Consider the following 25,552-nt stretch of genomic DNA (forward strand, 5'->3'; position numbering starts at 1 on the left):
AGATAACCCAGTAATTCTACTCCTAGGCATGTGCTCAAGAGATATGAAACATATGTTCACACCATGACTTATACATGAACATTTATAGCTCCATTATTTATAACAGTCCTAAACTGGAAACAATTCAAGTAGCCATCAACTGGTGAATGGATAGTGTAGCATATCCATAAAACGGAATACTTGTCTCAATAAAAAAGAAAGAAGGCCCGATACATAGAAGTTTCTTGAGGGCAAGATTTTATTTGCTTTGTTCACTGATGATTAGTGCCTGGCATATTGTAGGTGTTCATTAAGTATGTGTTCAATGAACAACAGAATGAACAATGTAAGTCACTTTAATTATTATCTTAAAAAATGGCTTTATTTACAGTCATGGAAAATGCTCAAGAAAATACCTAAAGTAAGAATACAAAAATAATCTATATTAACAAGTTTGCTTCTTGTACCTGCTACTAAGTCAGTCATTAAACTCACTGCAGGTGTTGGAACCGCCATATATTGTTAGAACTTCCATAAGAATCAAAGGAGATTATGGCATAATCTAAGAAGAAAATGATCTGGCTAACGTCCACTGTAAACCTTAGCTACAGGCTTTTATTTTTACAAAGACAAAAGGTTTTCTCTTACAGTTGATTCAAAGCCTCGAAGTGGGCCACTTATTAGCAGACTGCTGACTGATGCAGGCTGTATATGGATGCAGAATGTTCATCAGAAACTTGAGGTTCAGCCACCACCACCTTACACACATTTAATAATTAAGGTCCGTTAATACAGCTCTCCTAAGTGGCCAAGAGTAGGTCTTACTTGTAAAAGAGAAGAAACATCTTCAAACAAGGTGATGCCTAGGTAGTTGACCGGAATCCTCATGATTCACTTCTTTTCTTTTCTTTTAAAAATACATTTTCAGCACGCAACTTTTCTGTCTCCTAAGTAATTTTAAAAAAACAAAAAGGAAAAAAAATAAGGCTCTAATTATTACAGGAAGTGTGCTTTTTGTTTTTTTTGGCATTCATTAAGTGCATATTTCAAATTAAGACTGGAATTTTCCATGTGCAAACTAAACATTTAACAAGAATCTGCTGTCTATGAAAATGTAACTGATTGAATTAGGCTCAGAATAGCAATGATGAACACTTTTTTTTTTTTTTAATTCAGGAAGCTCCCTGAAGAAGTTAACTGATTCAATAATTAAGTTTTAATTTGGTTTTAATAAAATAATCATTTTTAAACCAGACATAATTTATTCAGAATAATTTTTAGGTTTACCTCAGCAAGCCTGACATTTTCCTTCTTTAGTCGCACTACGTACTGAATCTTCTGATGCAGGTTTTGGTGACCTACCAACTTTCCATTTTCCTCAGCAAGACACTCCACCTGCTTCCTTAACATTTCGGTCTCCTGCAGGTAATCAAATCCAAGGAGGGAAAAATTAGAAGTAGGTCTTAATTTTTCTTTTAAAGTTACATTATTTCTTGCCTTCCAGGAGCACAGGAAGTCAGAGAGTCCAGAATCCCAGCTTTCATGGCCTCCAACTCTGCATACAATAAAGCAACTCTGAACTAAGGACACCCAATCATAGAAGTGAGTTTTACGCTAATTAGTTCTATTCATTTGAGTGTTCTAAGTATCATGAAAAAACCAACACACTAGCACACCTGGGATGTTCTCTCCCTTTCTTCATACATTTCTTCCAGCTTCGATCTCAGTTGTTCTTTTTCCTGGAATGCTTTAGACTCCAAAGTTCTGGTTCGTTCAACTTCTTCAGTCATTCTAAGGCATTCCATCTCTTTGTTGTAAAGGGCACTTTGGACTTCTTCTAGGCTGTAAGAATAGGTATCACTTTATAGTATTTGAAAGAAACATGATCATAAAATAGTGCTCCAGTTAGATATGTGTCCTTCAAGGCCAGAATTTTGATTTGAAAGTATTACTAATCTTTAGCCCTCCTCTGCTGATGGCAAAAGAAGACAGTAAGTGCTACATATCAGATATGCTTTTTTTGGTTTTGTTTTACCCAAGACTTTCATTTTGGAAAACTCCTCAAAGCATTTTCTAAACAATAAAAATTTAGCATAAAATTGTTTAGGTTCAGCCCACTTGGGGCAAATGTAATTTAAGTATTATTATAATCTGCATGGTTTATTCAGCATCCCCTATCTTGATCATTTCTGATTTCAGAAACTGGTCCTCAGACAGTAGGACACCAGTCATGTCTTCAAGGATGTGTTGTTTAGAATTTATACACTTCATATACATTTCACTGACTTTATAAAATGGTCTGAATCCTGTAAGTTTTCCGAAACAAATGCCTTCCCCCACCCCCCCGCACCCCCTGCCTTAGGGACAGGGTCTCGCTCTGCTGCCCAGGCTACAGTATGCTGGCACCATCATAGCTCACTGCAGCCTCCAACTCCTGGGCTCAAGCAATCTTCCTGCTCCAGCCTTTGAAGTATCTAGGACTACTGGCATGCACCACTGTGCTTGGCTAATGTTTTAAAAATTATCCATAGAGATGGAGTCTTGCTATGTTACCCAGGCTGGTCTCAAACTCATGGCCTCAAGTAATCCTCTTCTCCTTGGTCTCCCAAAATGCTGGGACTACAGGTGTGAACCACTGTGCCAGGCCTGTTTTTTATTTTATAATGCTCATGAAATGTAATGTTGACTGTTGAAATGATGTATTATTACACCATTCAAGGCCAGCTAATTTCTAGCTGTTGATTACTGAAATGATATAATACACAAAATTTAATACACTAAGGCCCAGCTAATTTCTAGGCAAGTTGTTTTTGGACTACATTCTGTGGATCTCAGAAGGACAGTGTTGGGAGAAGGGGCACTGATGCTCTCCCAATTCATTGTTGGCTTCGTATTGGTTCCCCATTACTTTTTAAAGCATCTTCACAAATATATGGATAACATAACATTTAAAATTGCTGTCGTAGGCTGGGATTGATAAAACAGTGCATGCCGTTTGCTGAAGCGTGCTTCACTTGCCCGCAGTGAAGTCTGGCTTGCTGTATGTTCCAGAGACAGCATATCATGAAGACTCTTGGTTACTAGACTATGAAATAAATTATACAACAAGTTAAATAGCTTTTACTCTTTTTGCTAGAAGACCTCGAATAAATATTAGTTCTAAAATAGCTGTAATTAAACTAACTAGCTGGATTCTCAAAAATCCTGTAAATAATCTGGGTTTCTGACTTAGCTTTACCACTAATTAGCTAGGAGCTGGACTCTGAATGGCTCATACACAGGTGAAAAGGCTGTTTTCCTATGTATACTCTGATTCTATGAAGCAAATAACTCAATGATTGGGTAACAAATCTTTCATAAATTGGGTGGTCTTTGTCAGCTGATCATTAAAAAGAATTTTTGATGGTAAATCACCATGTAATTTTTGACATATTTACTTGCATAAAGTTCAAATAATTGGAAGATAGTACCCTATCAAAACTCCTTCCATTGCCATTTACTTAACTATGTGAACAAGATTTCTCAGCATTTAAATCCACAAAAGCAGAAAATAGGAATAGAGTTGATGCTGAATCCTGTCTCATTTGAGTACAACAGAAAAATGAGCTGACTGAAGAAAAAGCATTAGGTTAAAATACATTAAGAGATGCATTTCCACTAAAATTTTCCCTAATAATTATTTATAAAAATTTCCAGTAAATTTAGGGCACATTGATTAATAATTGTAATGTGAATTCAATTGGAAATATAACAAAGTCATATGATTAAAATAAGTTTTTACAAATTACTTTCAATTTGTGTGTGTGTATGTATGTACATACATATATTTTATTGTTAAGTAGTATGACGGGGTTATCAATAAAAAAATTTTCCAGAAAATATATTAAATCAATATAAAATCCTGCAGGGTGTAGAAAGGAAATTCAATTACAAAGGAAAAACATAAAATATTAGACTTAGAAATTTGTTCATGTATTTTTTAAACAGACAGAAAGCAGCAAATTAGTTAAATACATTTAAAAGAATGGCAAGAGCTTTATTTTCTTTTCTCTTTTTAAAAAAATTTATTTAAAAAAATATTTTAGAAATAGAGACAGGGTTTCACCATGTTGCCCAGGCTGATCTCAAACTCCTAAGCTCAAGCAATCCACCTGCCTCAGCCTCCCAAAGGGCGTGAGCTACTGCGCCCAGCTAACAGCTTTATTTTCCAATGTCACTATATTGTATATCCCAGAATGTCTATTCTTTGTAATAATTTAAACTTATAATGAAAAATTTTAGATATAAAGTTAACTTCAAAAATATGCAGGAGGGTATATGATGTCTCAAAATCTATCAGTATGATAAGCAAAAATGTTTGAAGATCTCTATCCCTATTGAGGAGTACCTACCCAGAAAAAGCCCAATAGCTCTCTAATGTTGTTTTGTTTGTGTTAATGCCAACCAGCTTACTTAGTTTGAATTTTATGGAAAATATAGTACACCTTGTTCATCAAAGACTGAAGCCATTTATAAGGCTACATAAATTAATATGAAAACTGTATGAATAAATTAAACTCACGGCTTTAGAAAACGTAAAGAGACCCAAGGTCTAGACCAGAAGAAATCAGAGTATTGATCTTTGGGTCTCAGAGGGCCTCAGGTTTTAAATCAGAGGAAACCAGAAGTAGAAGTGAAAAGGGACACCTGGTAGTTATATTTTTCTCATTGTCCATGAGGAAAAGACCCATCAATTCCTCAAGGAAAGCTAAGCTTTTCCTGCTATTTATTTTTTTAAGATTTCTTTTGAAGTGGCTTCACATGAGAAATCCCTTTAGCAAATCGTATTAAAAAAATTTGTAAACATCTATTAAATGCACTTATTACTGCAGAAGGAAAGAAGTTACCTACCTTGTGGTATATCATTCCTTTAGAGGAGAATAAGGAAAAGATGATCAATAATTTGAATTACAAAATAGTACACTTACTCTGCTTTCATTTTCAGCATTTCTTCAACTATTTTACTCTATAAGAAGATATAAAAAAAGAAAATAAAAAGATGGCTTAGGTTCTTAAATAACATTGCTTTAAAAAGATAGAAAGGAACCAGCCTATTCTCCTTCCTGTGAATAAAATCAAACCAATATCCTTTTCCACAATCCCAGCTACACATACATAAAGGAAGTACCTATTTCCAAGACTTCAAGCACTACGCCCTCTAAGGCTTCAAACAGGCCTTGGTACTTGCTTCTAAATGGAGAATTATATGTGTGTATGCTGAGCAGCAGGCTTACTATCTAGGCATGAAGACAAATTCTTAATTCTCAGCTGTGTCTAAATAGTGATGGTAAATATCAAGCTAAACAGTGGGAATGCAGAAAAGACAGGAATTTCAATAGTAACATGATTTCTAAAATATATAACCATAAATACTAACTATAAAAGCATTGCTCAGATAAGAAGAAACTATCATATATAAAAAAAATCTTACTTTTGCAAGTCTTTCTTTGATACTTTCTTCTTGTTCATTCTTCAGCTGTTGATTGTCTGGATGATTCTGATCACTGCATAGATTAACAGGGGTGGGGAGGAGGCACAGGAAAACACTGCTAAGTATATTCAAGTATCAATTTCAAATTCAAATCTATTATATGCAGCAATGCCAAGGTGTGCAAAGAAAGGCTAACTCTATTGTGATTGGGTCAAGTCAATACAGTTGATAAATGTGATTGACACATGGGGATGAAATAAGGCACTTCCCCAGAACTCAGGATTCCTCCCAGTACAAAAGCAAGATGAGCAGAGGTGGGAAATATAATCAAGGATTGGTTGAAAGTCAAATACAGTAGAAACTTAGTTGAAAGTGGTAACATCTGAAGACCGAATGTGAACAAAAGGGGGCTAAAAGAAAGGGCCACGAGGCTGGTATGAATGTGATCAGCTGGGAGGGGGCACATTTTGGGTAGGGAGGGTCGCTCTGGCCTCAGGCTGGTAGAGCCCAAGTCTACTTTTGCTCAGGTTCCATAGTCAGTTGACATTTTCTGATAACCACTCTGCCTTTCCATGTATGTGGACACCAGGGCCAGATGTCCCAAGCACCAGATATGTCTTCATGGAAAAGGAATGTTCCAATATATAAAGTAAGGAAATCACATTCTAGATAATACATCTATCTCTGTGAGCCTGACCAGGTGAGGATAATAAGTTAAGTGTCTGTGTACAGCCCCTGGACCAGAGAGACATCCCTCCCTCCCTCCTTGGAGAACCTTCCTGAATGCTGTAGGCTTCTCTAGGAATATCTCTCTCACTGGTGAGTAAAAGACCATTTTTTGAAAGAAAACAGAAGCTACAGTGAGGTTTCTTTTCCTTAACAAATCTGGCAGCCTAGACACAAATGGTAATGAGTCCTCAATGAAGAATTCACCCCAAATCATTAAGGAAAGATGTGTTTTCTGTCCACTAATCCAAGGATTGGCAAATGTCTTCTGTCAAGAACCAGACAGTAAATATTTTAGGCTTTGGGAGGCATGCGGTCTCTGCCACAGCTATTCAACTTGGCTACTGTAGTGCAAAAGCAGCCACGACAATATTAAAATGATAAGGTGTGACTATGTCTCAATAAAACTTTATTTACAAAACAGGTTGAGAGCTGAATTTGGCCCCTGAGCTATAGTTTGCCCTTTCTCTAATTTTTCACAAAGAAGGCTCTGAGTAGCTCTTTTATATATAAGGGACGTGAAGCTATGAAATGAAAAACTTTTTTTTTTTTGAGACGGTGTCCTACTCTGTCCCAGGCTGGAGTGCATGTTGGCCTGGCATGTTGGCCAGGCTGGTCTCAAAATCCCGACCTCCAATGATCTGCCTGCCTCAGCCTCTCAAAGTGCTAGGATTACAGGCATGAGCCACCACACCCAGTGAAAAACATTTTTTAGGCCAGGCGCAGTGGCTCACGCCTGTAATCCCAGCACTTTGGGAGGCCGAGGTAGGCAGATCACGAGGTCAGGAGATTGAGACCATCCTGGCTAACACAGTGAAACCTCGTCTCTACTAAACATACAAAATATTAGCCAGGCATGGTGGTGGGCGCCTGTAGTCTCAGCTACTCAGGAGGCTGAGGCAGGAGAATGGTGTGAACCTGGGAGGTGGAGGTTGCAGTGAGCTGAGATCGTGCCACTACACTCCAGCCTGGGTGACAGAGTGAGGCTTCGTCTCAAAAAAAGAAAAAAAAAATTTTTTTAAAAGATATTTATTGAACATCATGATCAGACCTATGACATTTGGCAATCAACAGGATGAGTGCAAAGGAAAAAAAAACCACATTAAAACTCTTTGTTAAGACTGCTTTACACTTTCCACAGAACAGAAACTAAAATAACCTGTTATACAATTAGTCACAAATACGGTCCTTGAGTTTTTTACCCATACACCTGAGTATTGTCTAAAACATATCTTCTTTGTAGCAGGTAGGCCCTGCTACCAACTGTGCTTGGCTGAGTTCACAAATCTGTTGTAACCTGTAGTTTCCCTGTCACTTCTCTGGCTCTACGCTCCTGCTAAGCTTTGTTTCCTGGCATTAATTAAAACCTTCTGCCACTGCCATAGCTATTGCTGCTACTGGAACTGCCTGTCAACGTAAAAAGAAACTCAGAAAGACAGGCTCTTTAGAACAAACAGGCTTATCTAGGAATAGCAGAGGGATTGCAATTGCAGGGTATGCAAGCTATGACGAGCCATTGGTGTATCCAGGGAAGTTGGGGAAAGGGAAAGCTTTTAAAGACAAAGAGAAATCCATGAAATAAAGCTTGAAATAAAGCTCACAGGTCACAGAAGCTCACTGCAGGAGTTGGTGTTTGTTCATTGGTGGAGCTGGCTGTTGCTGAGTAACTGTCCTGGTGCTGGCGGCTTGTCTGAACTACTGCAGGCCTGAAAAATTCCTGTGATAAGCTCTGTTGCAGGGTGAGTGCAGAAGTGGGGCATGTGGGACCTGCAGGAATTTCTTGTGATAAGGTATATTATAGGCATGTGCAGTGAGAACTTCTTTATGGCCTCCTGACTCCACTTTGTTAGGGTTTTGACATAAGTGACTCCATTTTGGTACTGGCAACTTTCACATGCCTTAGCCACCTTGGCTCGATGGTTTGGCAACATAGTAGCCTCAGCCACCACAGGGGCCAGAGTTTCTGCCTCCAAAGTTTCTTCTCTTCACGGGGTCAAAATTGAAGATTGGTTGTTGTAATTACCAAAATTGTTGTAGTTCCCACCATCTCCAAAACTGCTTCCATCATTACTAAATCCATTATAGCCATCTCTCCTGCCTGCATATCCACCAATACGGCTGCCTCCAAAGCTACCATTACCAGTGAAATTTTTCCTTCATGACCAAAGTTGTTACTCCCACCAAAACCACCTCCATGACCACCACCAAAGTTGCCAGAACCACTCTGATCTCTCTGGCTGGCTGAAGTACTAACCATTTCTTTCTTCAACATGTTTTTCCATACTTCATGGTAGTGGCTATGTACTTTACGGTATTTCTGAGAGACAATCTTATCCAGAGTCATGGCTGTCCTCAAAGGTAAAAAAAGTAAAGCTCCTCTTTTTGCCATTGCCTCAGTCAGTCATGATTTCAACCACTCCTGTTTTCTCGTACCTTCACAATAATCTCTTAGGTGATGTTCTTCAGTGTCTTCTGTGATGCCATCAACAAATATCTTTTTTACGGTTAACCAGGCACCTGGTCTTTGAGACTCTTTTCTTGACATCCCTCTTTTGGTTTCACAACTCTTTTATCTGCCTTGTGTGGCCTTGATTTATGGCTGCATCCACCTCCTCCACAGTGCCATCTGTGACAAACCAAATGCTTGGTGTTCGGGTCTCTCACTGCCATATAACCCATGAGCTTTCCTCACTACTCAGAATGGCTCCCCAGACGCTTATTGGTTGTTTCAAAGCTCAGTCATCTGATGAAGAGCTTCTGTAGCTATTTGGGCTATTTAAGAGACTCTGACTTAGACATGTTGGTAGTGGGAAGAGACTTGAACGATGCGTCTTTAGTGGCATCCATGGGCAAAAGTAGTAAGCTCATGATGTATCTCTGAAATACGGTATTTTTAATTTTCATTTTACAAATGATCCGGAAATGTTCTATGTTCTATGCTCACCGTAGCTCTTGATAAAAGACAGTATACTAAATATAAGGCTTTTCTTTAATATAATTGGACATATGTGGAGCATATGAAAGCTAGGTGAGCAGACTGTGGACTACCTGCATCAGAATCACCTACAAAGGGAGGCAGTTGCTTATTAAAATGCAGAATTCTGGGCTTCGCTCTAGCCCTACTGAATTAAGATCTCTGATGCTCACTAAAATTTGAAGAGAATCATTTAAGAAGAGATTTTAGCATAGCCACCATTACCATCCTCAAATCTCTACTGCCTCATTTAGGTTTTGAACATTGTGTATCAGGGATGTTTCTGCACAGGGCCAGGGAGCTGCAGGAGTGCACAAGCTTCTCTGTCACAGACGTTCTGGCAACAGCATGGACAGCAGTCAGTGGAATTCGGTAAGGGCTTCTATCTCGGAGATCCCACTTCGATTCAATTCAACTTCTTGCATAATTTTACAGGCCACTATCATCTCCAAACCCTCACTCAGAAAGTTGTAATAGGCAGAATCATAATTCTACCTTGTGTACTTAATACCTGCCTTTCATTGACTGACGCCTGCTACCAAGCACTGTAACTGGCACTTTATACATGTAATTTTTAATCTTTAAAACTCCTCGTGAGAAAATTATCATTTTCCTCATTTTACTGGTAAGGAAAGTGAAATACTAAGAAGGTAAAAAATACGTCAAAAATCGTATTTTTAAGTCAAAGACAAGATATAAGTCTGGATATATGGCTGCCCCAACACTATGCAAATATATTGGCAAATGCAACTACAAAACTGCCTTACCTGAAGCCAAAACATGCTCAGAGAGATGTCTAAACCCAAGCTAATGCTCCTCTATAAAATGCTAAGGATATCCTTCTTGTCCTGCCCAGGACCTTTTCCTGGACCATGAGTTACGAAGCAAAACCAACTAGTAGGGAATTCTCCCTTTCTCTGCAAGGCTTCTTGAACCTTGTCGATATTATTTATTCCTTAAAAAATATTTTTTCAAAATATAAGTAGTTTGGTTTAAGTATTTCACGTTTTAAATTCATTTCAATCGCTTTAAAACAAATGCAACAATGCCAAAAACGCACTGCAGAGCGATGCAAAGGTGAACAGATCAGACCTGACTCAAAATCAACCAAAAGAACATCTCCTGGATTAGTGAGAAACATTGTACACCTTGGGAAACCTGTGAAACTAATTCAAACCTCATTTAACTCCACACAGTCAGGCCAAGATTTAGTACATAGAGTTCTCGTGGTTCTTTCTCACCTGTTGTCCTTTTGTCTTTTAATATCATCCAGCTGACCTTGCAGGAGCCAGTTTTTCTCTCTTAACTGCTGACTTTCCAGGCGTAGGTTTTCCATTTCACACAACTGCTCCTAATAACATATCAAATCGTATATTTTCAAAAAACACATTACAGTAGGCTTCATTTAGCTCCCCAAGGCCACCACTGAGACAGGTATTCCTCTTACGTTCCTATGCAGAGACACTGCACTGGGTATGGCTACATGAAAAGCAGACTGTGACAAGCTATTGGAGGCCTAGAATGGTGAGTGATGATCACATCCACAGTGTCTTGAACACAGATTTTTAAAATCAATATCACAGAGTTCATTAAATATTAAAATTCTTTTGTGAATAAAGATGACAAAAATCTCTACATTGAAAAATATTCTCAACATTCGATTCTATTAGGTAGATTCTAATTAAAACAAACAAAACATTGATATCACAGCTCATCCCTCAAAATACTTAATTGCATCCTAACTTGAAAATCATGAGAATAGCTATCTGGAAGAAATAAATACTTGTCTGCAAGGAATATCCTTTTGGATTTACTTGCCTATTATCTGATTTCGTTTCACTTGACCCAATTTCTTTTAAGTTTCAAGATCACGCCAATCTGGATAACAGCCACATTCCTGAGATAGCATACTAAGAACTGCCCTAAATAAAAAGATCAGGCATAACCCTCTCCCTGAATAACAAAACTCAAGATAAGTGCTGTCTTTATATATATCCCTTGGTTAAAGTGAACAATTTGTGTTCCTAAACAAAAACTCCCTGCAGAGCAATGACCTCACAGAATAAATGCTATCTTCTGTGGAGCATCACATCCTCCCTACCCCCATGCACCTACACACCTACCCAGACACTCCTCCATGGGCCCACCCCTGAGCCATGTGCACACCCCACTATTCGGACAACATACCACCAAGTAACTGGGTAAAAACACTATGAGGGAACTTTAAAAAATGGAAAACAAGAAAGTATTTTAAATTTATCAGAGACTGAAAGAAATCTCTCTAATATATAAAAATGCCTATGAATCAATAAGAAAAAGTCCAACGATAGAAAAATGGGTAATGGATATTTTTCACAGAAACAGAAAAACAAGATGCTCAATTTTACTCTTAAGAAAAATATAAATTTAAGACTACACTGAAATAGCATGCTTTAGCTATTAAATGGACAGAGATCCGAAATTCAGATAGCACCATGAGGTGAGGTTTAAGGAAACATGCTCTCACTTTCATTCCCGATGACAGCATAGCTGGCACAACCTGTATATGGTACCATTGTGTAAAAACCAAATGGGGCAAGAGAGAATGCTTAGAGATGTGGTTATGTATGCATTAAAAAGCTCTAAAAGAAAGGGGCTACCCTGGGAGCCTCCAGGGACAGCAAAGTAGGTGGATTAGTATCAGGGGTAGAAGGAATACTTTTCTCTGTCTACCCTTCAGTTCTGTGCCTTTTGTATCCTCAGTAACCAGGAGGATGCTGCTTAGTTTAAAAAATTACATTGGCCAGGCGCGGTGGCTCACGCCTGTAATCCCAGCACTTTGGGAGGCTGAGGAGGGCAGATCATGAGGTCAGGAGATCGAGACCATCCTGGCTAACATAGTGAAACCCTGACTCTACTAAAAAATACAAAAAATTAGCTGAATATGGTGGCAGACGCCTGCAGTCCTAGCTACTCGGGAGGCTGAGGCAGGAGAATGCTGTGAACCTGGGAGGCGGAGCTTGCAGTGAGCCAAGATCGTGCCACTGCATTCCACCCTGGGTGACAGAGGGAGACTCCGTCTCAAAAAAAAAAAAAAAAATTAAATTTACTGGCTGGGCATGGTGGCATATACCTATAGTGCCAGATACTGGGTGGCTGAGGCAGATGGATCACTTGAGCCCAGCCTGGGCAACATAGTGAGACTTGATCTCTTTAAAAAGAATTAAATTTACTGTAAAAAAAAAAAAAAATCCAGTTACCTTCATTCTGAGGATTTCAGCATTTTTGACTTCTCTGTCTTCATTTAGCTTTGTTACAAGGTGTTCCAAAGAAGACTTAGAGGCTCTTCCATCTTCGATCTCTTGTTCTTGTGTTTCCAGGAGTTTTGCCAAATGTGTTTGAAAGTGAGGTGGTGTTTTAGGGCTCTAAAATAAAATCACATCTCATCCAAATATCCGATTAAGTGATATCATAACGATTTCTTTTAAATGTAAATGTCAAGCACATAAAAAAATATTCTAGCTATGGCTGGGCATGGTGGCTCACATCTGTAATCCTAGCACTTTGGGAGGCCGAGGTGGGCGGACTGACTAAGCTCAGAAGTTCAAGACTAGCCTGGACAACACAGTGAAACCCTGTCACTACTAAAATACTGAAAAAAAAATTAGCCAGGTGTGGCAGCGTGTGCCTGTAGTCCCAGCTACTTGGGAGGCTGAGGCAGGAGAATTGCTTGAACCTGGGAGATGGAGGTTGCAGCGAGCCGAGATCATGCCACTGCACTCCAGCCTGGGTGACAGAGCAAGACTCCATCTGCCAAAAAAAAAAAAAAAAAAAAAAAAATTCCAGCTATTTAGCTTATTATTCTAATTCTTTTCCAAGGAAATAAAAGACTGGTAGTTTCATCAAGTAAAAAGCAGACAGAGGGTATTAGTGAAAATCTTTTTCCTTAAAAAGACAAAGGTATGGTCTTCGTAATTTCCAGATTTTTATCATTTACAAAACTGTTTCTTCCTCCTGAAATATTCTTTTTCTGAAAAGTACCTGGGGATCCTCAGCAGCAGAATCCATCACATGTTCTAGTTGCCTCATTTTGAAGTTATATTCATTCTTTTTCTGTTCTACTTCCTCTTTCTTTTGGTTTAGCTGGGAAAATTGAACAGATACAAGGTTACAACTTAGAAAGAAATATAGAGTACATGTTCTAAATAGAAAAGACAAACTTCTCATCACCAATCATCAGGGAAATGCAAATGAAAACCACAATGAGATATCACCTCACACCTGATAGGGATGGCTATCATCAACAAGATGAAAGATAAGTGTTGGTGAGTTTGTGGAGAAAAGGGAATCCTTGTATACTGTTGGGAATGTAAATTAGCACAGTCATTGTGAAAAATAGTATGGAAGTTCCTCAACAAACTAAAAATAGAACTACCATATGATCCGGCAGTCCCACCTCTGGATATATATCCAAAGGAATTAAAATTAGTCTGTTGAAGAGACAGCGGCACTCGCATGTTCTCTGAAACATTATTCATAATAGCCAAGCTATGGACTCAAGTTAACTGTCTACTGACAGGAGAATGGGTAAAGAAAATGTGCTATATACATACACAATGAAATACTACTTAGCCTTAAAAGGGAAGCAAATTCTGTCATTTGTCACAACATGGATGAACCTGAAGGACATTGTTCCAAGTAAAATAAGCCAGGACAGAAAGACAAATACCACATAATCTCATTTATATGTGGAATCAAAAAAAGTTGAACTCATTGAAATAGAGAGTACCAGAGTCTGGGGGAGGAAGTGAGGGGTGGAAGGAGACATGAATCATCAATGGGAGATGTTGGTCAAAGGGTATAGTTTCAGTTAGACAGGAGGAATACCTTTTGAAGATCTACTGCAGGGCATGGTGATTACAGTTATTAGGTTGGTGCAAAAGTAATTGTGGTTTCTTCCCATGGCATATGGAAATCTGCTGTATTTACATTATTTTTTTCAGAACTTGATCAATAATTTGAAAAGCAGTAAGATATTAAAATAAACCTATGATATTTTTAAAAGTAATTGTGAAATCTAACTTGGTTGCTACTATAACCCAATCATCTCCTTTTCTTTTTTTTTTTTTTGAGACGGAGTCTCGCTCTGTTGCCCAGGCTGCAGTGCAGTGACGCAATCTCGGCTCACTGCAAGCTCTGCCTCCCGGGTTCACACCATTCTCCTGCCTCAGCCTTCCCGAGTAGCTGGGACTACAGGCGCCCGCCACCACGCCCAGCTAATTTTTTGTATTTTTAGTAGAGACTAGGTTTCACCGTGTTAGCCAGGATGGTCTCGATCTCCTGACCTTGTGATCCACTGCCTCGGCCTCCCAAAGTGCTGGGATTACAGGCGTGAGCCACCGCGCCTGGCCCCATCTCCTTTTTTCTCACAAATTTATTTATACTTTTAAAAATGATCCAAGTTTCACAAGTAACAAAACGGTCATCTGAGAAAAATACAAAATAAAAAATGACAACCACCACCACCAAAAATATGATAAAAGTCAGGCATAACCTCACCAGAGTGGTTAGAACTGGCTGCCATGTGTCAAGGACCTAAGGTGGGTGGGAGGCAGCTGAGCAAGTCTCAGTCCAGGTAAGGACACTCCATTAGCCTCCCCTTTGTACATGGAGAAGTTGACCAATGCAGGAATGTCATGACAACCTCAACTTTGGATTCCTCCTGTCCTCCATCTTTTTTTTTTTTTTTTTTTTTTGAGACAGGGTCTCACTCTGTCACCCAGGCTGGAGTACAGTGGTGCAATCTCGGCTTACTGCAACCTCCACCTTACAGGTTCAAGCAATTCTTGTGGCTCAGTCTCCCAAGTAGCTGAGATTACAGGCGAGCGCCACCATGCCTGGCTCACTTTTCTATTTTTAGTAGGGACAGGGTTTCAAGTCACCATGTTGGCCAGACTGCTCTCAAACTCCTGACTTCAAGTGGTCCACCTGCCTTGGCCTCCCAAAGTGCTGGGATTACAGGAGTGAGCCACTGCGCTTGGCCTGCTGTGTCCTATCTTGAGTGACACCTGTGTGCATCTTACCTTGTGCTGAAGTTCCTGAATCAGGGCCTCCTTCTTGGTCAGTTCTTCCTGGGCAGACTGCAGTAGCACCGAGTGTTTTTTTGAGGCCTCTGTGAGCATGTTCAGCTGCTCAGTGGCATGAGCCAGGTCCTCACAGAGCATATCCCTCTGTTAGGAGGCAATCACCACAGTTTCTTAATTGTGGTACTCCAATAAGGATTCCCAAATCATTACTATGTGCAACTTTTAACAGACTAAGGAAGTTTTTTGTTTTGTTTTGTTTTGTTTTGTTTTGAGACGGAGTCTCACTCTGTAGCCCAGGCTAGAGTGCAGTGGCCAGATCTCAGCTCACTGCAAGCTCCGCCTCCCGGGTTCACGCCATTCTCCGGCCTCAGCCTCCCGAGTAGCTGGGACTACAGGCGCCCGCCACCTCGCCCGGCTAGTTTTTTGTATTTCTTAGTAGAGACGGGGTTTCACCGTGTTAGCCAGGATGGTCTCGATCTCCTGACCTCGTGATCCACCCGTCTCGGCCTCCCAAAGTGCTGGGATTACAGGCTTGAGCCACCGCGCCCGGCCCAGACTAAGGAAGTTTTATGTGAAAACCTATTTCTTTTGCTTGCGTGCTAATCCATTCTTAGACAAAGTAATCCGTTAATATTTAGATGAACAGGTCTAGACATTAACATTATTACAGTAAACTTATATAGGTATCCCAATTGAGGTTTAACTGCACTCTAGGTTTGAGGTTTAATTGCACTCTCCCCTCACCCCCAGGATCTCAAAGCCAATCTCTCTCTCCTGGGAAGGATTCAAAGGTCTCTTGGTTACTTGTCTCACCAATTGACTCTAGTCCTTTAAATACTAGAAAGTAAATAGCTGTAAAGATGAGCCTCCATCAGCCAGTTGGGGAGGGGGTGGGCAGTTTGCACCAGATTGTGATTCATTGTCATAGACCATCAAAGTTTCAGGAAGTAGCTTTGTGGAAAGTGGCACAGAAAATTATAAGTCCTATAGGTTGCATACATAATTTCTATGTACACAGTATATGTAATTCCTCCCAAATTAGAGCAGATACTGCTTATCCTTCTTTTCCTTTCCAAATGTACATGTATGTATGCAGGGGTGTGTGTGTGTATATATATATACACACATATAAATGTATGTGTACATATACATGGATATACACACATAGATATACATACATATAAACACACACTTTTAAAAAACTTGACACATCAGAAACATTTTTGCATGTACTCACTCTTTTCATTGTGTGGACTCCATTTCATCTTATGGATGTACCACAATTTAATCCATCACTAAATATTTTGGTTGATATGAATTTTTCACTATTCTGTGTACTTTATTCTTATATCTAGATTATTTCTTTAGGCTGAATTTTTAAAAGTACAAACTCAAAGGATATGTAAAAAGTATAAGGCTATGTATTACCAGACTACCTCCCCAAAGGCTGAACATAAACTCCTCCAGAAATTTGAGTAATCATCCTTGTCTGCACATCTTCCTTGAGTCTTAAACTTTACCAGTTATAAGATTAGAAGATAGCTCTTATTTTAATTTGTGAAACTGGCCCAACTCTCCCCTAGGACTGATGTTTATGGTTTCTTTTGAATAAACATAGAAATTGGCCCTCCCAGTCTTAAAACTTAAGAAAGTTACATTTGTCTTATCTGAGTTCCTTTCTCAGGGAACAAACCATCAGGCATCCCAGACAAGATCAAGGAACTGAAACTTACCAGATTATGGCAACTGGACAACTGAGATGCCAGGCCCCTCACCTGTCACGGCTGCCTAACTGACAACCTGTTTCCTGTTAACCAACTCCTCTTCCTTACCCCTCCCTAATTCCTGTTTTCCCACACATGGTTACCTTTCTTGCTATATAAACTCCCAATTTTAGTCAGTCAGGGAGAAGGATTTGAGACTGATCTCCTATCTTGGCTATGGCACCCATTTAAAGTCTTCTTCACTGGCAATACTCCTTGACTCAGTGATTGGCTTTCTGTGTGGTAAGCAACCAGACCTAGGCTGAACTCCTGGTGTTTCAGGAACATTTGCATGTCTCTGATTCCAAAGAGATTTTGGTGCCACTATATTCCCTCTTTGGGGAGCTACTTATGTCCATTTTCCACCAGCCGTGTTTCTATCCTTCTCATGAAGGATAAATTGCAGTGGTAAAATACTTTGTCATCAGTTGCAAATATTTTCCCCCTGTCTGTTGTTAGAATTTTTGTTTTTAATATTATATAATCTTCCCTTATGGGTTCTAACCTTTATATCAAGATATTTTCAAAGAGTCACATAATCTCAAGATTTTTTATGTATTTGTGTTTTTCTTCTCCTGAAAAAAAAAAAAATTATTTTTTTAGACAGAGTCTTGCTCTGTTGCCCAGATGTAGTGCAGCGGCGTGATCTCATCTAACTGTAACCTCCACCTCCCAGGTTCAAGTGATTTTCAGGCCTCAGCCTCCTGGGTGGTTGGGATTACAGGTGTACACCACCACACCTGGCTAATTTTTCTAATTTTTTGTATTTTTAGTAGAGATGGGGTTTCATCATGCTGGGCAGGCTGGTCTTGAGCTCCTGGCCTCAAGTGATCCACCTGCCTTGGCCTCCCAAAGTACTGGGATTACAGGTGTGAGTCACCGTGCCCATCCCTCCTTTTGTTTTTTTAGAGATGGGGGCTCTTGCAACATTACCCAGGCTGGACTTGAACTACTGGACTCAAGCAATCCTCCCACGTCAGCCTCCTGAGTAGCTGGGACTACAGGCGTGTGTTACCATGCTTGGCTTGTATTTTTATTTTCTAGTACTTCTATGATGTCATCATTTGTACAGAACTCTAATCCATGTAAGGTTTTGGCTTTCATATCTTTACAAATTGGTCAGACAATTTTCCCAACACATATATTGACTAAACCCACTCTTTCTTCACTGTTGAGAAATACTTCTTTACCATTACACTAAATTCCTTCATATTCACTGCTGTCTATTTGTGGATGTTCAAAGTTTTGCAATGATCTCTCTATCATTAGTCCAACACTGGATATGGTTACCATTTATTAGCTTCCAAATCTCTCTGCATTATTGTTTTTCTAAGTTTTGTTGGTAAATCTTGTGTATTTTTTTCAAAGGAACTTTAAAATCATCAGTTTTTTATACTGGGATTTGAGGCCAGGCATGGTGGCTCACACCTGTAATCCTAGCACTTTGGGAGGCTGAGACAGGGGAGGATCACTTGGGTTTAGGAGTTTGAAATCAGTGTGGGCATCATAGTGAAACTTTGTCTCTACAAAAAAATACCAAAAATTATCCAAGCATGGTGGTGCACATGTAGTCCTAGCTACTTGGGAGGCTGAGGTGGCAGGATCACTCAAGCCCAGGAGTTCAAGGCTGCAGTGAGTCATGATCACATTACTAATAAATTGGAATTTGAAGTGGAATTACAAAATAAATAAATTGGAATGTGAAGTGGAATTACATAAATTTCTGTTTTTAAAACGACAGGGTCTTCCTGTCCAAGTCTCCCTTTAGATCCTTTTATTGAAGTCTCTTTTCACGTTGCTTGGAAACTTTTATGTTCTTAACAATTGTCAAATATTCTCCCTAAGATTTTGATATGCTATATTATTTCTTTTTTTCAGACGGAGTCTCACTTTGTCGCCCAGGCTGGAGTGCAGTGGTGCGATCTCGGCTCACTGCAAGCTCCGCCGCCCAGGTTCACGCCATTCTCCTGCCTCAGCCTCCTGAGTAGCTAGGACTACAGGTGCCCGCCACCACGCCCGGCTAATGTTTTGTGTTTTTAGTAGAGATGAGGTTTCACTCTCGATGTGGTCTCGATCTCCTGACCTCGTGATCTGCCCGCCTCGGCCTCCCAAAGTGCTGGGATTACAGGCGTGAGCCACCGCGCCCAACCTATATTATTTCTGTGAAAGAGAATTTTTAAAAGCTCCTGTTATGTTTTTAAACTGGTTATTTAATATAATATATAGTATTATAACATATTATATATTATAATAATCTACAATAAAGCTATTATTATTATTTTTTGAGACAGAGTATCGCTCTGTCACCCTAGCTGGAGTGTAGTGGCGCGATCTCGGCTTACTGCAACCTCTGCCTCCTGGGTTCAAGCAATTCTCCTACCTCAGCTTCCTGAGTAGCTGGGACTACAGGCACATGCCACCACGCCCAGCTAATTTTTTTTTTTTGTATTTTTAGTAGAGACGGGGTTTCACCGTGTTAACCAGGATGGTCTCGATCTCCTGACCTTGTGATCCACCTGCCTCGGCCTCCCAAAGTGCTGAGATTACAGGCGTTAGCCATGGTGCCCAGGCCCCAATAAAGCTATTCTTTCTTTAATATTCAATTTGTTTTAACATCCCTTAGGGAAATTTTATGTCCTTAACAGTTGTTACAAATTCTCTCCTAAGGTTTTAATACTTTTGGTTGTTTTTGTGAATGGAATTTTTTAGTTCCATTATATTGTTAAATGGTTATTAATAGCATAGAGTAAATATTATTTTGAAGACTAATTTATAACTGATTACTAAACTCAATATTCTAATAGATATTCAGACAGTATTTTGGAGTTTCCATGTAGACACTCATGACCATCTGCAAATAACAGTCACTGTCTCTCAGTTTTTATAATATTTGTATCCCACTTAGTATTTCCATTTTACTGCATTGGCTAAATACTCATATTGTTGAAAAACAGTGATATATGAACAATTTGAATATACTGAACAATTCACAAAACATAGCCATAAAACTAAATTTTAGCTAATAAAGACTGAAGATAAGTACAAAGGGAATGTGAATTAGCTGTGTATAGGGTCAATTCCACTTGAATCTAAAATGTATGAATCTAAAATTGATATTTAAATCTAAATATAATATTCATAGTCACATTTTATTTTTAAGCAGAAAAAAGAGAAAGCGAAGAAGGAAGGAAAAGCTTTTAGGTAAACAGGTATGAGTTTTCATTATTTATCTATTCCCACTCAAATAGCTAGATTTCCCTTTTTACTTTGTCAATAGTCAGTACAAAACTGAATTTTTAGCCCATCATCTTATACTTTGTAGGGGACTCTAGGTTGTGGCTTCTGTGTACTAACTTTTCAATTGGCTTGCTAAAACTATTTTCAGCTAACACATACTGAGCAGTTAACAAGGAGCCAGACACAGTTCTAAGCACTTTCCATGTATTACCTCAGTTCATCTTTACAACACCTTATGCCAGGGGCCCCCAGCCCCCAGGCCAAAGACTGGTACCAGTCTGTGGCTTGTTAGGAACCGGGCTGCACAGCAGGAGGAAAGCGAGCACAGCTTCATCTGTATTTACAGCTGTTCCCCATTGCTCGCATTATTGCCTGAGCTCCACCTCCTGTCAAATCAGTGGCAGGATCAGATTCTCACAGAAGCATTAACTCTATTGCAAACTGCGTGCCAGGGATCTCAGTTGGGCACTCCTTTTGAGAATCTAATGGCTGCTGATCTGTCACTATTTCCCATCACCCCTGGATAGGACCGTCTAGTTGCAGGAAAACAAGCTCAGGGCTCCCACTGATTCTACGTTACGGTGAGTTGTATAATTATTTTATTATATATTACAATGTAAAAATAATAATAGAAATAAAGTACACAGTAAATGTAATGTGCTTGAATCATCCAGAAACCAGCCCCCCTCACCCTCCTGGTCTAAGGAAAAATTGTCTTCCACTAAACTGGTCCCTGGTGCCAAAAAGGCTGAGGACCACTGCCTAACGCAGTAGGAAGTACTGTTATCTCTACGGATATGGCAAATGAAGTACAGGGAGAAATTTAACTTCCCCAAGGTCACACAGTTAGAATTCCAACTCCGTAGCCTGTGCTCTTAATAACTTGTTACTGTTCTACCCTTACTTTCCTTTTATTCTAATTTTAGTTGTCTACTTTAATCTTTTTTTTTTTTTTTTTTTTTTTTTGAGATGGAGTCTCGATCTGTTGCCCAGGCTAGAATGCAGTGGCATGATCGCAGCTCGCTGCAACCTCTGCCTCCTGAGTTCAAACCATTTTCCTGCCTTGGCCTCCTGAATAGCTGTGATTACATGCACGCACCACCACACCCAGCCAATTTTTGTATTTTTGGTAGGGATGGGGTTTCACCATGTTGGCCAGGCTGGTCTGGAACTCCTGACCTCAAGTGATCCACCTGCCTCGGTCTCCCAAAATGCTGGGATTACACGTGTGAGCCATTGCACCTGGCCTATTTTAATCTTATATCTTATGTACATTAGCAGCTTCAAATCCTTTCTGCGATGTAGCAAGATATAAATACAAATTACTGGGAATAGCCATCTTGGATATCTATCCCCACAGGTCCTTAAAATTCAAAACTGGTATGTATAAATGCATCTCATTAACTTTCCGTGGGCCTCTATTCTTTCCATCTGAAATGTGCACAGAACCATTCAGTCCTAGGCTAGAAAGCTTGGTGCCCACTCTGACTGCTTCTTCCCTTCATGATACATATCCGACTGGACACCAACAACTGTCACCTGTAGCTCTGAAACACTTCCCAACTCTATCTCACCCCCTATCCCCACTAGCATTTCTTGGCTCAGACCTCATGACCTTCTGCCTGGGTTCAATGTCTATGCAGTTTTGGTTTCCTAAAAGATACAGCTGATGTTCCTCAAGACACTTCACTACACAGGTTCAGTCTGCCTCCACTTCACTGCCAGGACCTCGTGTTGGCCACCCTGACTGCTTGCTGTGCTTGGGACACTCCACACATGTTCATACTACCAAGCTTCCCTCTCTGGCAAAGTTTTGTACAAATACTCTCTCTTCTGAGTAGGTCTTTAGAATTTCCCCTGGCAGAATTACTCCCCTCCCTCCCTTTTCTGTGCCCCCAGGTTATTACATCATATTACACATATCTCTTAAGTTAGAATGCAGCTTTGATGTAAGTAACAGTGTTTTTCAATCATCTTTCCATTCCCAAATGCTAGGTCGGGTACAGGTTGTATAGTAGGTAGATTCAATATTTGTTGAATTTGTTTCATGGGTATCATAGGTTAGCCAAAACCCCTTTATTTCTAAAGCAAATACAGAACAGTTTATGCAATAGGTTATCATCTGTGTGGAAAAAAAGTAAGGCTAAAAGTATATAGGATTGCTTAAAATATCTCTTGAAAGTTAAGAAACTGATAACGTGGGGGTGGCTGAGAAATAGGAAGGGCTGGGAGAAAATCCATATTGCTCCTAGCTTATATACAAATTTTTAAAAAGATAAGTTTACATCATCAACAACAAAAAAACTTCCTTTAGCTGTAAGTTACAAATTAACCTGTACTGCTTAATTTTTAAAAAGATAAATTTACATCAACAAAAACAAAAGTAAAACTTAACCTCAGCTAAAATGCAAAAGACAACCCTGAGATCAGCCTATTTAAACAGCCCTTTTCTGCTGTCTGCTACTACCACTGCATCCAATTAAATGTGGTTTCCACTCTGTTCCCCTCACAGGGGTCAGTTATAGGAAGTTAACTATAGGAAGTGGTGTCAGCAAAAATGACGGAAAATAGATCAGCGAGATAAAATATAATAATTTTGATGAACTTATTATACATGACTACTTGTATCATTATACATTATACAATAACACATTAGCAGTATATAAATACTATCTCCCCAGAGGAGACAGTATATGTATAAGACTGCCAGAGTGGGAAGCTTGGCAGCGTGAACGTGTGTGGAGTGTCTCAGGCACAGCAAGCAGTCAGGGTGGCAGCATGAGGTGCAGGCAGTGAGGTAGAGGTAGAGTGAGCCTGTGTAGTGAAGTGCCTTGAGGAACATCAGCTGTATAAGGATTATTTCTTTTAAAATCCTGTATTTATTCATTAATAACTTCTACACACAAATACACATTGTCAGGCCTCTGAGCCCAAGGCAAGCCACCGCAAGTATACGCCCAGATGTGACTTGCACTATAGAACCAGATGGCCTGAAGTAACTGAAGAATCACAAAAGAAGTGAAAATGCCCTCACCTGCCTTAACTGATGACATTCCACCACAAAAGAAGTGAAAATGGCTGGTCCTTGCCTTAAGTGATGACATTACCTTGTGAAATTCCTTTTCCTGGCTCATCCTGGCTCAAAAAGCTCCCCCACTGAGCACCTTGTGACCCCCACTCCTGCCCGCGAGAGAATAAATCCCCTTTGACTGTAATTTTCCTTTACCTACCCAAATCCTATAAAACGGCCCCACCCTTATCTCCTTTGACTGACTCTCTTTTCGGACTCAGCCCGCCTGCACCCAGGTGATGAAAAAGCTGTATTGCTCACACAAAGCCTGTTTGGTGGTCTCTTCACACTGAAGTGCATGACACACATATTGACAAGTAATAAGGGAAACAAGCTGTGATGCGTTAATACCTACCTCTATGTCCTCAGAAAGTATTCTCAGCCTAAGGGTTTCTTTCAGATCCAGAATATCCACTTCCTGCTTCTTGATCAACACTCTGCTCTCTTCTCTGTCAACCAAAGCAGAGTTGTATTTGCACTGTAGAAAAGAAAGCCATGCTATAAGAGCTGTTTTATTACCTGTTTGTTTCTAGATTAAAATAACAAGAATGAGTCTGGGTTCCAAGGTGATGACAAGATTAACACAAGGTAATTCAATAAATACTTGCTGACTGAAGGAATAGAAGAATAAGTGCATCAATAGTGAAGAGAAATGGAAAAGTCCTCTAAGTATCAGTGAAAAAAACATCGGGTTTGTCATCTACTGCCTTCAGAAATAAACATGGAGTGCAGCAAGCTCCCTGTAGAGCAGAGGAGTGAGGAGGGGTGACAAAAGACGTCGCCTTGACCCAGAGGAGAAAAGCATCAACATTGAACTCAGATACATGCTGACAAAATAAGTAATTAACTTTAGGAAATGATATTATATCCAATATTGGGGAAACAAACTCACTTTCTAAATTATTAATGTCTCTGAACTTAACTACAATGTGCTACTGTGTTACTTTTTCCTCAAAGTCACTAAAGAACACCACACTTGCCTTAACTGTCATGGCCAGCAACCAGCCTGTTTCTTATCCAGTTTATACTGGCAATTCCCAAACAGTGCACAGAGAACACTGTCCCAGATCAGTGAAACCCGAGAAACACTGCAGCCTACATTGTCTCCCGGAGATACATACTACACAATTCCGTAATAATGACTCTGCGAATCCTACAAACACACAAACCTGTTGAGCTTTATTTAACTAGAATTTCCAAACTTATTTGACCACAGAATCTTTTTTTCTGGTGGAGCATCTGTTAATCTCTTGAAAAGTCTGTGATGTGTCTCATGCTCAAATTTAACATCTTGTTGGTGACCGAACTTACATTTATGTCCTTCAGTTCTTCTTTCAGGGTGTCTATAGTTTCTGTTTTCTCACAGACTGATGTTCTTAGCTCCTGGATCTGGTTCATGAGGTCAGCTACAACTTTCTGATGAGGACAGAAATAATATCTTCATACCCAATGATATTAAGGAGAAGAAAAGTTTTAATTGGTAAATCACTTACCTTTCCTAATGGCAATGTAAGTCAATTTTATTTTAGTAAAAGAGCATATGTCACATTAGTATCAATTTATATATATGCATATATATATACACACACACACACACATATATATATATATTTTTCTTTTGAGACGGAGTCTCGCTGTGTCAGCCAGGCTAGAGTGCAGTGGCGCGATCTTGGCTCACTGCAAGCTCCGCCTCCCAGGTTCACACCATTCTCCTGCCTCAGCCTCCCAACTAGCTGGGATTACAGGCGCCTGCCACCACACCCGGCTAATTTTTTGTATTTTTAGTAGAGACGGGGTTTCACCATGTTAGCCAGCATGGTCTCGATCTTCTGACCTCATGATCCGCCCACCTCAGCCTCCCAAAGTGCTGGGATTACAGGCATGAGCCACTGCGCCTGGCATCAATTTATATTTTAATGGCTTTATAATTTTTTTTTTTTGAGACAGAGTTTCACTCTTGTTGCCCAGGCTGGAGCGCAATGGTGCAATCTTGGCTCACTGCAACTTCCGTCTCCCAGGTTCAAGCAATTCTCCTGCCTCAGCCTCCCGAGTAGCTAAGATTATAGGCATGTGCCACCACACCTGGATAATTTTGTATTTTTAGTAGAGACGGGGTCAGGCTGGTCTCGAACTCCTGACCTCAAGTGATCCTCCCGCCTTGGCCTCCCAAAGTGCTGGAATTACAGGCATGAGCCACTGTGCCCAGTCTATAATATTTCATTTAATCATTTGTTTTGGTGTTATGAATGTATGTGAGCTAGACATAGA

The 25,552-nt window shown here is 39.8% G+C and overlaps 1 protein-coding gene across 1 annotated transcript in view; it reads right to left on the reverse strand.

The window, feature by feature from the left end:
• Positions 1-569: 569 nt before the first annotated feature.
• KIF15 (kinesin family member 15) overlaps positions 570-25,552 on the reverse strand; it is a 99,692-nt gene continuing 74,709 nt past the window's right edge. Inside the window, exons 25-35 of the mRNA XM_031663413.1 lie at positions 24,596-24,700; positions 23,640-23,762; positions 15,212-15,358; positions 13,170-13,271; positions 12,389-12,553; positions 10,391-10,500; positions 5,450-5,522; positions 4,947-4,984; positions 1,656-1,821; positions 1,267-1,398; positions 570-926 (exon numbers count right to left, since the gene is read on the reverse strand). Of these exons, the coding sequence (XP_031519273.1) occupies positions 864-926; positions 1,267-1,398; positions 1,656-1,821; positions 4,947-4,984; positions 5,450-5,522; positions 10,391-10,500; positions 12,389-12,553; positions 13,170-13,271; positions 15,212-15,358; positions 23,640-23,762; positions 24,596-24,700 (1,224 nt within the window). The 3' untranslated portion in view covers positions 570-863. The remainder of the gene's footprint in view (positions 927-1,266; positions 1,399-1,655; positions 1,822-4,946; positions 4,985-5,449; positions 5,523-10,390; positions 10,501-12,388; positions 12,554-13,169; positions 13,272-15,211; positions 15,359-23,639; positions 23,763-24,595; positions 24,701-25,552) is intronic.

This window comes from Papio anubis, chromosome 2 (genome assembly GCF_008728515.1).
Source record: "Papio anubis isolate 15944 chromosome 2, Panubis1.0, whole genome shotgun sequence".
NCBI lineage: Eukaryota > Metazoa > Chordata > Mammalia > Primates > Cercopithecidae > Papio > Papio anubis.